This window comes from Esox lucius, chromosome 14 (assembly GCF_011004845.1).
Source record: "Esox lucius isolate fEsoLuc1 chromosome 14, fEsoLuc1.pri, whole genome shotgun sequence".
NCBI classification, from domain to species: domain Eukaryota; kingdom Metazoa; phylum Chordata; class Actinopteri; order Esociformes; family Esocidae; genus Esox; species Esox lucius.
The window spans coordinates 36,093,346-36,107,855 of record NC_047582.1 but is presented as its reverse complement, the minus strand read 5'-3'; the positions used below and the strand labels follow the sequence as shown (position 1 = coordinate 36,107,855).

Sequence of the window (14,510 nt, the reverse complement as noted above, 5' to 3'; positions counted from 1 at the left end):
CTATTCAGAGGAAATGTGGTGTATCCTTAAGGGAGAACCTGTCCTAAATAAGTGCCCCCTCAGCAACCTCTTCCCTTTCATCGATTCTGAAGGCCTACGTGTTGCTGGACGGCAGAGGAAGGCGCAGCTCACATCAGAGGAAAGTCAACCAATCATCATTCCTGGCCAACACCATGCTACCTTCCTGCTAATCAGACACTACCACGAAAAGGTCTTGCCATCAAGGACGGTACTTGACAGAAGGAGCTTTAAGGGCTGCAGGATTTTGGGTTGTTGGAGGCAAGCGGTCTGTCAGTAGCTTGGTCTACAATTGTGTGTCGGAGGCTGCACGGAAAACAGGAGGGGCAGAAGATGGCGGACCTGCCTGCAGATCGCTTGAGCACAGACCCTCCATTCACCTTTGTAGGACTAGATGTGTTTGGGCCGTGGTGTGTCACCACAAGGACGCATGGAGGCCTGGCAAACAGTAAGCGTTGGGCGGTTATTTTTACATGTATAAGCACGTGCGCTATACACATCGAGGCTGTTGAATCGATGGAGCCATCCAGTTTCATTAACACTCTTAGATGCTTCTTTGCAATTAGAGGACCCGTTAAACAATAAATTTTGTGGGACTAATTTTGTGGGAGCCTTCAGAGAGCTTCAGATCGACTCCAGAGGTTGCAGCAACAAGCAAGTGGCCAACCATCTCTGGGATCAGGGCTGTGTGTGGACATTCGATCCCCCACACTCCTCACACATGGAAGGCAGCTGGTAGAAGATGATCGGAATCGCACGTTGGATCCTGGATGCAATGTTCCTCAAGCTCAGGCCTACACAGCTCCCACATGAGGTCCTGACAAACTTTATGGCTGAGGTCACTGCCATAGTCCACTCAAGACCACTTACTTCGGTGCCTACAGATCCAGATGAGCCTCTTATCTTCACCCCTGCTATGCTCTTAACGCAGAAAGTCGGCATGCCCGCAGTTCCCCCTGGCAACTTTGATGGTAGTGACCTCTTTAGGCGTCAGTGGCAATAAGTGGCAACACGTTCTGGGACAGATGGAGGAGAGAGTACCTCAGCAGTCTCCTGGGTCGTCGGAAATTGAGGACAGAAAAGCCAAATCTGATGGACGGATATGTCTTCCTGCTTAAAGACAACCTAGCCAAGAGACATGACTGGGCCACAGGACTGATCTCAAGAGCTTTTCCGAGTGACAATGGAAATGTTAGACAGGTGGAGGTAAAAACTATCAGAGGTGGTGTACCAAAACTTTTCCTAAGGCCTGTCTCTGAAGTTATACTTCTGTTGAAAAAGGACTTGGTCAAGTGACCTGATAGCTTAATTTTGAGTTTGGCATCTTATGATGCCTGGTGGGGAGTGTTATGGAGCCAGGTATGTTTTGTATTGCTTTGTGAACCCTGGTGGTTGTTCTGTGAACTGTCCCTTTAATGGTGGAAACAGGAAGTGTTTCACTTCTCCAGATCTTGTTTGAGACAAACACATGTTAATGCGTAAGTTATATTGTTTATAAGTATAAAAGTGCTTCATTATTTGTTTGAAAATGTATTGTGTTTAGATAGCCATGTCTTTCCTAAGCTAATTAGCATGGTTGACTTTATTCTTGTTATTTAGTACAGTAAAATCAGATGTGTTTGTTATATTGGCATATAGAAAGTGGTTTGCTCTGTATTTACACTTACCTTGTACTTAGCCCATAATGTGGCTTGTTAGTCCTCTTTTTATATGTGGTGGTGCAAGATAGCATAGCTTTAAAGCTAGGATTTGTGTGATTTTCATGTATATTGTTTTGGTTCTTTGTCTACAGTTTTACACTAATACCCGATTAAACTGCCAAAACCAACACATCAGCCTGTTCCTTGGAGTTTGATTAGGATAGTGTTTAGCTCTCTGTATAGCTGAGTATACGTTCATGGGAACACCACTTAGCGAGGACAGAACTAGTAATGCTTGAATCTTCTGCAAAACCTCCATCAAATCATTGAGAACTTGTTATTCCTCTTTTCCTGCCCAAAAAAGGCCTTTCTCAGTTACAGTGTAATTTTCAATCTTCACAGAAATGATTGGAATGAAACCCTAATTAAGATTGTTTCTTCATATATTAGTATTTGGCTTGATGAGAAAATGCTGTTTAAAATAAAAAAACATGCTGAATTAGTAAGGCCAAATTTAAGATTGTTTCTTTGGCAGAAATAGCCTGCCCATTGTTTAATAATAGCAAAATAAATTGTCCAATTCTCTTTTATGTCTGTTCTGGATTAAGGAGAACTGTAATTATATGTAATTAATTTGCAACAACAGCTTCTATTTCAAAACCATGGATGCTGTATATTATTGAGCTGTATTTTTATTTTGGGTGGACATTTTACCAACAAATATTTTGTAGGAAAAGTTATGTTGGGCATCACCACGGTGACATGGCACGAAGCAGAAACAACCAGCATGTCTGACATCACAGAGTTAAGGGATGGCATCAATAGCGGCAGAGTTAGTGTAGGGTCTGACATCACAGAGTTAAGGGATGGCATCACTAGCGGAAGAGTTAGTGTAGGGTCTGACATCACAGAGTTAAGGGATGGCATCACTAGCGGCAGAGTTAGTGTAGGGTCTGACATCACAGAGTTAAGGGATGGCATCACTAGCGGCAGAGTTAGTGTAGGGTCTGACATCACAGAGTTAAGGGATGGCATCACTAGCGGCAGAGTTAGTGTAGGGTCTGACATCACAGAGTTAAGGGATGGCATCACTAGCGGAAGAGTTGGTGTATGGTCTGACATCACAGAGTTAAGGGATGGCATCACTAGCGGAAGAGTTAGTGTAGGGTCTGACATCACAGAGTTAAGGGATGGCATCACTAGCGGAAGAGTTGGTGTATGGTCTGACATCACAGAGTTAAGGGATGGCATCACTAGCGGCAGAGTTAGTGTAGGGTCTGACATCACAGAGTTAAGGGATGGCATCACTAGCGGCAGAGTTAGTGTAGGGTCTGACATCACAGAATTAAGGGATGGCATCACTAGCGGCAGAGTTAGTGTAGGGTCTGACATCACAGAATTAAGGGATGGCATCACTAGCAGCAGAGTTAGTGTAGGGTCTGACATCACAGAGTTAAGGGATGGCATCACTAGCGGCAGAGTTAGTGAAGGACTGTAGCACTGGTTTCAGAATGATGTCAGGGGGAAGGCAGTCGTCAGAAACATGCAGCTCCTTCTCCCTTTTTCCGAGTCCTGGCTTGGGGTTAGATGCTTTTTCCTTGGGTCCTTCCACTGACACCCCCTGGGACTGGTAGTCTTGGTGGCCAAGCGCGATAAAGTGGCTGCACGGCCGTCAAAATACCTCTGATCAAGTCACGTCAACTACTGGTGAGAAAGTTGTTGTTTTGGCTGAGGAGTTACCATGGCGATGGCAGTGATCCTGATGGAATGTGGGAAATTGCACGGAGACATACGGCATGGGGATAACAGAGAGAGCAGAGGGCAGAGTCACTCACACGTGTCTGATCTGCCATGAGAACAAGAATGGCCTTTGTGACTATTGGGACTGGTTTCTGTGGAGGAAAACATCCTCTTAAACATTGTATAGAACTTCAAAAAATAATAGTCATAGCATCACTCATTTACTTAATGCGCGTAACGTGTAATCCCTATAATCTATCTCTAATGCACAACAATCTGTGAGGTCGTTCTCCAGTTCTGGCCCTAGACAACACCGTGGTGTCCCTGAACGCAACTCTCCTCTCAGGTCACAACCACCTGGACAACGCCTTGGTGTCCCTGAACGCAACTCTCCTCTCAGGTCACAACCACCTGGACAACGCCTTGGTGTCCCTGAACGCAACTCTCCTCTCCGGTCACAACCACCTGGACAACGCCTTGGTGTCCCTGAACGCATTTCTCCTCTCAGGTCACAACCACCTGGACAACGCCTTGGTGTCCCTGAACGCAACTCTACTCTCAGGTCACAACCACCTGGACAACGCCTTGGTGTCCCTGAACGCAACTCTCCTCTCAGGTCACAACCACCTGGACAACGCCTTGGTGTCCCTGAACGCAACTCTCCTCTCAGGTCACAACCACCTGGACAACGCCTTGGTGTCCCTGAACGCAACTCTCCTCTCAGGTCACAACCACCTGGACAACGCCTTGGTGTCCCTGAACGCAACTCTCCTCTCAGGTCACAACGACCTGGACAACGCCTTGGTGTCCCTGAACGCAACTCTCCTCTCAGGTCACAACCACCTGAATTTTAACTACCTGTGTTTTTTCTGTGTTCCCTATTTAAATCAGGTATGTGTCTCATTTCAATTGTGAGGTATTGTTTGTTTTAAACACATCTTTACTAAGCCTGTGGTTTCCTTGTTATAGAAAGTCTGACAACCCCTCCCAGTGTCCTGACCTGTGCTTGCCTTTTCTGACTGCCGTTTTTTGGATAATCTCTTTGGTACTTCTGCTCCTGTCCATTCGGTTCCTGTGTTCTGACCATCTGCCTTCTCTCTTACTAAATGTCAGCCTGCTCCTTGTTATCTGTGTTGGATTTCCGATGAAACACTGCGTTCTGTGCTTGGACCCAACCACCTCTGTCTCTATGAGTGCATTCATTACAGAATCAATGTTTTTTTTTATGACATTGTTAATTGATTAATCCTGTTTATAATTATATGGCTGGGTTAATCTGAGGTTGAACAGATTATATGGCTGGGTTAATCTGGGATTGAACAGATACTATGTATGATTATATGGTTGGATTAAAGAGGTAATATCTATAATTCTATGATTAGGTTTAGTCTTTTTGAAAATGTAATATTTGTATTTCTATCAATCCTGTTAGAAGAGGTACTATGGTTAACAGTGAAATCCCAGAGTCCAGGGATGTATCTTTGGGGCCTTATTGCCATTTAGCTGATTGCTCTGTAGACGACCCAAAATCAGTTGAAACAGTGTTAACATTAGCTTCTGAACTGGACCCCAATAAAACAACATGAAACAGCTAAGAGGGGCCTTTCCATTAATTAACCTGGTCAGGGTTAACCCACTGGCTCTACGTATAACAGACACAACAATTAATCCAGTGCTTTTCCAGTATTACGTAGGCCTGTCAAAATGCGAGAGGAATGGATCTGTATATATTGAGAGAGAGAGTGATAGATAAAGAGAGAGACAGATTGACAATAAGAGTGCTGTGTTTTCCAGTACCTGTGTGTTTGTGTGCCAGTGCGACTCAGTGACATGTGACATGTATTCCCAGAGAGAAAGCGACATCAGGGGTCCGCAGTCCCCAGGGAGAAACGTAACCATGCCAGCTCAAACAGCTGTGTGTGTATGTCTCAGTGCTGTTATTTGTGTGTAGGTGTGTGTGTGTCTCAGAGGTTGTGTTTGTGTGTGTGTACGGAGTCAGTGTGTGTTTGATGGAACTGTAGCAGTAAGGATGGAATTTGCTGTGTCACCGTGGTGATGTGTGTGTGCGTGTCAGCTGGAGATGGGGCCGGGTTAGGGAATGAAATGCACATGAATTGTCATCGTTCTTAACACGATGTGCACTTTCCTGCTCGTTGCCATGGAGAAAGCAGGTTAGACAGGATAACGATAGAGAGCCACAGAGAGAGAGACAGAGTTACAGAGTGACAGAGAGAGAGACAGAGTGACAGAGAGAGAGACAGAGTTACAGAGTGACAGACTGACAGAGAGAGAGACAGAGTGACAGAGAGAGTGACAGAGAGAGAGACAGAGTGACAGAGAGAGAGACAGAGTTACAGAGTGACGGAGTGACAGAGAGAGAGACAGAGTGACAGAGAGAGAGACAGAGTTACAGAGTGATGGAGTGACAGAGAGAGAGACAGAGTTACAGAGTGACAGAGAGGGAGACAGAGTTACAGAAATGGATAGAGAGACTGATTGCTCTGGAGGTGAAAGTATGTCTGTAAATGTCATAGGTGAACAGAGATTTTAAGTCACACGCATTGTGATGGAGAGACTGACAGAGTGACTGAGAGAGAGACAGAATTACAGAGTGGCAGAGTGACTGAGAGAGAGACAGAGTTACAGAGTGACTGAGAGAGAGACAGTTACAGAGTGACTGAGAGAGACAGAGTTACAGAGTGGCAGTTACACGGCAGAACCTTGTCAATGACCTGAAGAGAGCTGGGACCACAGTCTTAAAGAAAACCATTAGTAACACACTATGCCGTCATGGATTAAAATCCTGCAGCGCACGCAAGGTCCAGGCATGTCAGAAGTTTGCCAATGACCATCTGGATGATCCAGAGGAGGAATGGGAGAAGGTCATGTGGTCTGATGAGACAAAAATATAACTTTTGGTCTAAACTCCATCTGCCGTGTTTGGAGGAAGAAGAAGGATGAGTACAACCCCAAAAACACCATCCCAACCGTGAAGCATGGAGGTGGAAACATCATTCTTTGGGGATGCTTTTCTGCAAAGAGGACAGGATGACTGCACCGTATTGAGGGGAGGATGGATGGGGCCATGTATCGCGGGATCTTGGCCAACAACCTCCTTCCCTCAGTAAGAGCATTGAAGATGGGTCGTGGCTGGGTCTTCCAGCATGACAACGACCCGAAACACACAGCCAGGGCAACTAAGGATATGGCTACACACAGGAATATTTTTCCCCATGTTATCCAGGCACATGGACAAATGCTCATTGGCCAATGATACCATGCTGACACTGTCGAGTGTTGGCCCAGTAGAAACCTGCTTCATCAACAAAGATGTACTTTTTGACCCTGTTCAGCTCTCGGATTTAGTCCTCTAACTTGCTGTCAATCCTGCTCCATGTTGAAAGACATTGCCAGTGTTCACATGGTTTATTTGGTATATAGTTACCAGTTGTGGATACTACTATGGATGACAATCATGCCCTGTTTATGACAGTATTGTATAGTACATAGAAAATGCAGTGGCTTTTTGTGGCTCACACTACTGATACCTACCAAGTTTGTGGGTTTGAATCCCACCAAGGTCACATAAAAACCTATGGTCTTTTTCATACTGCACATAGTAGGCAAAACAATGTGAAATGCATTCAGTATATTCTCCAGATGGTTGAGTGATGATCAGTTAGGAACAATGAGCATAGCGACAGTGAAAGGTATTTAAAAAAAATAAGAAAATCATATCAAAAGTTATGCATGAACTTATGAAATAGGTCTTTGTAGATGTTTTTTTTGTATTCAGTCAATGTACTTAGAGTTGTGAAAAAATATATTTTTTGATGATCTGTTTTGTTTTTTGTACTAAAGGTGGTTAACTATTACCACATACTTGTGTGAATAGTACCAAAGTGTCTGAAAAAACCTGAAATCAATGGAGAGGAGCTTGGCCCACGAACCAGTGAACGTTATCCCCACTTCAGGGCCATTTCATTCCCCAGTACCATCTCATTGAACCCGTCAGGACCACAACATTCCCTTGTACCATCTCATTGGACCTCATCAAGACCATGTCATGCAACCACAGGGGCTTTGTCATTAAACCATACCATCTGATTGGACCCCATCAGCATCTTGGTCATTAAACCATACCATCTGATTGGACCCCATCAGCATCTTGGTCATTAAACCATACCATCTGATTGGACCTCATCAGCATCTTGGTCATTAAACCATACCATCTGATTGGACCTCATCGCATCTTGGTCATTAAACCATACCATCTGACTGGCCCACATTAGGAGCTTGGTCATTAAACCATAAAACCATCTTATTGGGAAAGTTACAATAGTTCTTTCATTTTGCAGGACAAAACAATTAACTTGTCCAAGATCCCTGGGCTGGGTCATGAAAATACACTACATTCCCATTGTAGGGACCCACTGATGAACAGAGCCTGCACCGGTTAGTGCACTAGGTTAAGAATAGTGTGTCATTTGGGACTGGGTAGGGAGATTTACTGGAGACATTTTGAGGGATTAGGAACCAATTCTACAACAACAAGGGACTAATAAACAAGGATCTGATGGCCGCTTCACTCCACGACACTCCTGAAGTAGTTTTTCTGTGTCCGTGTATCCATCAGCTCCTTCTTCCTGTGCTGTAAATCCCACAACTGCTACGTCTTATCTCAAACACACCTCTCAATAAAACAGAGCAAAGGGGAGAAAAACAAAGAGTCCTGATAAGAGAATGGAGAAAGAGAGCGAAAGAAGCAGAGAAAGACAGAAACAGAGAAACAGGTAGAGGAGATGAAGAAAAGGGGAGGGAAATAGAGAGTAAACATTTAGGAGGGAAAAAGAGAGAGGAGAAAGTGAGAAATAAACAATAAGGAGAGAAAGAGATAAAGAGAAGGGAGTGGACGTATGGAGCCAAATTGAGCTCAAATGTATTGACTGTAAGAAAAGAAAAACGTAACTGAAATATTTCATAGTATGAAAAAACTAAATTCAATCATATGAATTTTTTTTATTCAAGCTTGGAAAAAGTGTATGCTAAAATCATTAAATGGATTTTCGCGTCCGATCTTAAAATGTCTTCGTTCAAACAAGTTTTTTCCACGTTCACTTCTTACGATTTAAATTTTTTCCCACCTTCGTTCGAGTCATGTTTTCTCAAAACCATGTTTTGAGCCTCCAGATTCTGTGCACCAGCGTAGTGAGGAACTTCCGCTTTTGTCTAGAAGTCTGCATTGCACTTTCCAGTTTACTTACTAATACTCATCCGCATTAGTAAACACCTAAACTCACAACAAGATGAGTGATGCTGTTGTACGGAAAAAAATAAATATATTGTACGTGACTCATTTAAGTTTCAAGGTACAAGTGGGGCATCATTTTAATCAGGAGAATGTCCTCTTTTTAATAGAATATGGCTTGCGCCATTCAATGACTTCAAACGCTAGACTAGAAATAGTCAGAAAAGGCGATTTCTTTATATACTTCCACGTAATGCAGGTTTAAGCGCAATTAATACCATATAGGACCAGATGTTTACTTCCTATGCCAGTTGTTATTTTTCAGTTTCGTTGTGAAACGAGGTTACAGTAGTAACCTGCTTTGGTGCTTTTTTGAAGCTATGGAATTTTAGGTTTCATTCAGGTTGAAGAGGCTGAGCAAAGGTTCGTTTCAATGCACTTGCTATGGGGACGAGCTAGCGTTCTTTTGCCGTTTTTGAGGCTATTTACTTAAGGCGATCACCCGCGTCGCCCAAAATTTCAGTTTTTAGTAGATGTCTCCAATACCGGCCTAAAATAAGCATTAGTGATGTCCATCGAATTGTTGATGCCTGGTCCCCTGCTCCAACAAGCAAGCGGAACAAGGGATTCAAACTCTACGTATCGAGTTATCTGCACAACTACGAGGGTAAGTAGTTTACTGTGGTGTGCCGGCCGGCTATCGGCTAAGCTAGTTAGCGACGTGTTCCTTTTTAGTGTAGTATTAGGCAGGACAATAGAACGCATAAAAATTCACCCTAGCCTCAAAAACTGCAAAGGAACGCTGGCTGAGCTGGAACGCTGGCTGAGCTGGATCGCTAGCGCGTCCCCATAGCAGAAGGTAATAAAATAGTTTTGAGGGTAAGTAAAACATAACTCACCAACCCATTGTTGTATATCTGAATCTAATTAATTACAAAAATATGAATACATTTAATTTCAAAATCCTGATGTGCCCCCCCCAGCCAAAAAGTTTGCCTTTCCCTGATGTAGGGGAACGTGTAGTGGTAAGAAGGAATGTTAATAATACTCTCCTCAATATTCCTTGCCTCTCATCTCCTTCTTCTCTTCTGCCTCCTCTCCTTCTTCTCCTCCACTTTGTTAGCTCTCTATTACTTCTCTCTCTCCTCCACTCTCTCTCCTTATGTTTTGAGAGTGCTGAGTAATGACCAATATGTGATCAGTAGATGATCAGTAGGTCATTTATATCTGTTAAGTGAAAATACATCACAGTGATGTTGCCCTGACTGTTGCTAAAAATGTCAACCTAACCATCTGTCCTTATATTCAGTCATTGTGAGTATACTAATCAGCTCATATTCTTTTACAGCGACAGACCGGTTGCCTACTGTATATATCTACATAAACAAATACTATGGAATCTGTTCCTGCTAGGGTTTTATTGGTGTGCCATTTGTTGGCATTGGAAATGGTTTTATGATCTCAGACAGGATGCAGGTGGAAGCTTTATAGCCCTTTGCTCATTTACAGTCATCTAGCTAACAGCCCTCTGACTAGACTGCTATGTGTCTATGTGTGTGTGTTTGAGTCATTGTGTCTTTGCGCATGTTGTCTCAATAGTGTGTTAAGAGTTTTTTCCAAAATGAATCATCCTGTTGATATGAGGTCCCAATCCATCGCTAGATAGGTCAGTCATTCAGGTATTCTAAATGTCTCCATCCTCCAAACCCTTCACCCCTCATACATCCCTCCATCACTCTCCTTCTCTCCTTCTCTCCATCCTCAAAACCCTGCACCCCTCTTCTCTCCCTCCCCTCACCCCTTGTCTGGTTGTGGGACAAAGGGTCAAAATATCCGGCTGCAGACCATAGAGACAGGACATTCTTCCCTCACACTCAGATATTATATGACCATAGAGACAGGACATTCTTCCCTCACACTTAGATATTATATGACCATAGAGACAGGACATTCTTCCCTCACACTTAGATATTATATGACCATAGAGACAGGACATTCTTCCCCACACTTAGATATTATATGACCATAGAGACAGGACATTCTTCCCTCACACTCAGATATTATATGACCATAGAGACAGGACATTCTTCCCCACACTTAGATATTATATGACCATAGAGACAGGACATTCTTCCCTCACACTTAGATATTATATGATCATAGAGACATTCTTCCCTCACACTTTGATATCATATGACCATAGAGACAGGACATTCTTCCCTCACACTCAGATATTATATGACCATAGAGACAGGACATTCTTCCCTCACACTTAGATATTATATGACCATAGAGACAGGACATTCTTCCCTCACACTTAGATATTATATGACCATAGAGACAGGACATTCTTCCCTCACGCTTAGATATTATATGACCATAGAGACAGTACATTCTTCCCTCACACTCAGATATTATATGACCATAGAGACAGGACATTCTTCCCTCACACTCAGATATTATATGACCATAGAGACAGTACATTCTTCCCTAACACTCAGATATTATATGACCATAGAGACAGTACATTCTTCCCTCACACTCAGATATTTTATGACCATAGAGACAGGATATTTTTCCCTCATGTCTTGGCAAAATATTTGTTTAACAAATTTTTTTTTTTCACCATCCCAGTAGAATGGCAGGAAAAGTGTTCCATTTGAAACTCCTCTCCACGCGTCAGTATAGGTGAAGAATTGCATGAAACAAGTCTTCAAACTGCATCACAGTTTAGTCTCTTTCTATCCATCAACATCATTTTCTCTACACAGCATGAGAAGATGTGTAGAGTTGCAGGAAATGTACCTTAACCGTGGGTAAAAACAGGGCGATTACTGTAGGGATCCCAAAATATCAGATTCCAATACCTTTCTGATACATTCAATTGACTTAGTCCTGCATACAGTGGTGTTGCCCATATCCAGTTGACTTAGTCCTGCATACAGTGGTGTTGCCCATATCCAATTGACTTAGTCCTGCATACAGTGGTGTTGCCCATATCCAATTGACTTAGTCCTGCATACAGTGGTGTTGCCCATATCCAATTGACTTAGTCCTGCATACAGTGGTGTTGCCCATATCCAATTGACTTAGTCCTGCATACAGTGGTGTTGCCCATATCCAATTGACTTAGTCCTGCATACAGTGGTGTTGCCCATATCCAGTTGACTTAGTCCTGCATACAGTGGTGTTGCCCATATCCAATTGACTTAGTCCTGCATACAGTGGTGTTGCCCATATCCAGTTGACTTAGTCCTGCATACAGTGGTGTTGCCCATATCCAATTGACTTAGTCCTGCATACAGTGGTGTTGCCCATATCCAGTTGACTTAGTCCTGCATACAGTGGTGTTGCCCATATCCAGTTGACTTAGTCCTGCATACAGTGGTGTTGCCCATATCCAATTCCTCATCATATTCAGGTTATTAGCGTTATCAAAACAGAAACAGTTGCAGTTTAACAGAAGAACAAGTTATCACTATTTTCTTACTAAAAGAGCTACATGGAACCCCATTGCAGCCAAGTTCTTCCTGTACTTGCAGACCTCTCACATCATTGTGGAAGACCTTTGGCCTATACCTTTACATGTAGAGATGATCAACATTTGAAGGTTTAGGCCCTGCCACAACATCTCCATTAGGTTAACCTTTAACCATTGACTGGCCCTTTCCAAAACCTTAATGTATTGCTTTTCAGACATTCTGGTGCTCCAGTGTTTTAGATGGGGACGCAGGTGTACTTAGTAAAGAGGGTTTACCCATCATTCTCTCCTTCCATCCTTCCATCCTTTTATCATTCCATCCTTCTCTCCTTCCATCATTCTCTCCTTCCATCATTCCCTCCTTCCATCATTCTATCCTTCTCTCCTTCCATTCTTCTCTCCTTCCATTCTTCTCTCCTTCCATCATTCTCTCCTTGCATCCTTCTCTCCTTGCATCCTTCTCTCCTTGCATCCTTCTCTCCTTGCATCATTCCCTCCTTCCATCATTCTATCCTTCCATCATTCTATCCTTCCATCCTTCTCTCCTTCCATCCTTCTCTCCTTCCATCCTTCTCTCCTTCCATCCTTCTCTCCTTCCATCCTTCTCTTCTTCCATCCTTCTCTCCTGGGGATTCATCCTGCATCCGTCTTTGTTTGTCTTTTGTCTCCTTATTAATTAAACCCACCTTTCTGTTATCTTCAGCCTCCCTCCATCTCTACTCTCCCTCCATCTCTACTCTCCCTCCCTCCATCTCTACTCTCCCTCCCTCCCTCTCTCCAATCCAACCTCCCTCCCTCTCTCCCATCCAACCTCCCTCCCTCTCTCCCATCCAACCTCCCTCTCTCCCATCCTCCCTCCCTCTCTCCCATCAAACCTCCCTCCTTCCCATCCTCCCTCCCTCCCTCTCTCCCATCCAACCTCCCTTCATCCCTCCCTCCCTCTCTCCCATCCAACCTCCCTCCTTCACATCCTCCCTCCCTCCCTCTCTCCCATCCAACCTCCCATCCAACCTCCCTCCCTCCCTCTCTCCCATCCAACCTCCCTCCCTCTCTCCCATCCAACCTCCCTCCCTCCCTCTCTCCCATCCAACCTCCCTCCCTCCCTCTCTCCCATCCAACCTCCCTCCCTCCCTCTCTCCCATCCAACCTCCCTCCCTCCCTCTCTCCCATCCACGCTCCTTCCCTGTGAGAGAGGGAGAGACACTCTTTGACATTTAGCGTTTTCAAATGTTGCCAGTTCAGCTGTCTGTCTGCGTTTGCTCTCTTCCCCAGTGATTCGTCTACCTCACTTCCCCTCTGAATGCTAGCATTTGCATTTCCCTAGAAGAAGAACCAGGCCAAGCTCTCTCTCTCTCCTTGAATGTTGAAGTGTCTGACCCAGAGAGACAGCGCCCTTCCCTATGGTCCCCTTTGTCCAGCCATCCATCTTTATTTCAGATTAAATCTCCACCTAACCTGTTTCTTCCTCCCAATGTGCTGTTCTGTTTCCTGGAATTAATAGATCTGATCAGTCAGTTTTTGCAATGTTTTGAAATGAATGATGTCATGTTAGCTGCATTATCTCGTTAAAATGTTGGAAAAGTAACAGTATTAGATTCACACAAGACAGAAGTGTAAATTACCTCTTACCCTTGGCTGTAGAACAGGAAGTGGATGACCTCTTACCCCTGGCAATAGATCAGGAAGTGGAGGAGCCCTTACCCATGGCTATAGATCAGGTAGTGGATGAAGTTTTACCATTAGCTATTCATGAGGAAGTGGATGACCTCTTACCCTTGGCTATGGAGCAGGAAGTGGATGACCTCTTACCCTTGGCTATGGAGCAGGAAGTGGATGATCTCTTACCCCTGGCAATGGTGCAGGAAGTGGATGACATCTTACCCTTGGCTATGGAGCAGGAAGTGGATGACCTCTTACCCTTGGCTATGGAGCAGGAAGTGGATGACGTCTTACCCTTGGCTATGGAGCAGGAAGTGGATGACGTCTTACCCTTGGCTATGGAGCAGGAAGTGGATGACCTCTTACCCTTGGCTATGGAGCAGGAAGTGGATGACCTCTCAGGAACCCTCAGATACTTTTAGTAACCTCATTGGACAAACTATTACTCTATATGGTTTTGGATCCAATTCAGAACAATTACACAATATTTATTAGGATGTACAGCCTTCTGTCTGAAATAGGACAGCATCTTGTCCATCACACCAAATTGGACAGCATCTTGTCCATCACACGAAATAGGACAGCATCTTGTCCATCACACCAAATAGGACAGCATCGTGTCCATCACACCAAATAGGACAGCATCTTGTCCATCACACCAAATAGGACAGCATCTTGTCCATCACACCAAATAGGACAGCATCTTGTCCATCGCACCAAATAG

The 14,510-nt window shown here is 44.1% G+C and overlaps 1 protein-coding gene across 1 annotated transcript; it reads left to right on the top strand.

Annotated features, from left to right (window-relative positions):
* The first annotated feature begins 1,269 nt into the window (after positions 1 to 1,269).
* On the top strand, positions 1,270 to 14,208 carry LOC117595534. The gene is made up of 3 exons (XM_034296767.1): positions 1,270 to 1,496; positions 3,745 to 4,230; positions 13,769 to 14,208. Exons 1-3 carry the CDS (start codon positions 1,487 to 1,489, stop codon positions 14,206 to 14,208), a joined length of 936 nt encoding a protein of 311 aa, XP_034152658.1. The 5' UTR covers positions 1,270 to 1,486.
* The last annotated feature ends 302 nt before the right edge of the window (positions 14,209 to 14,510 follow it).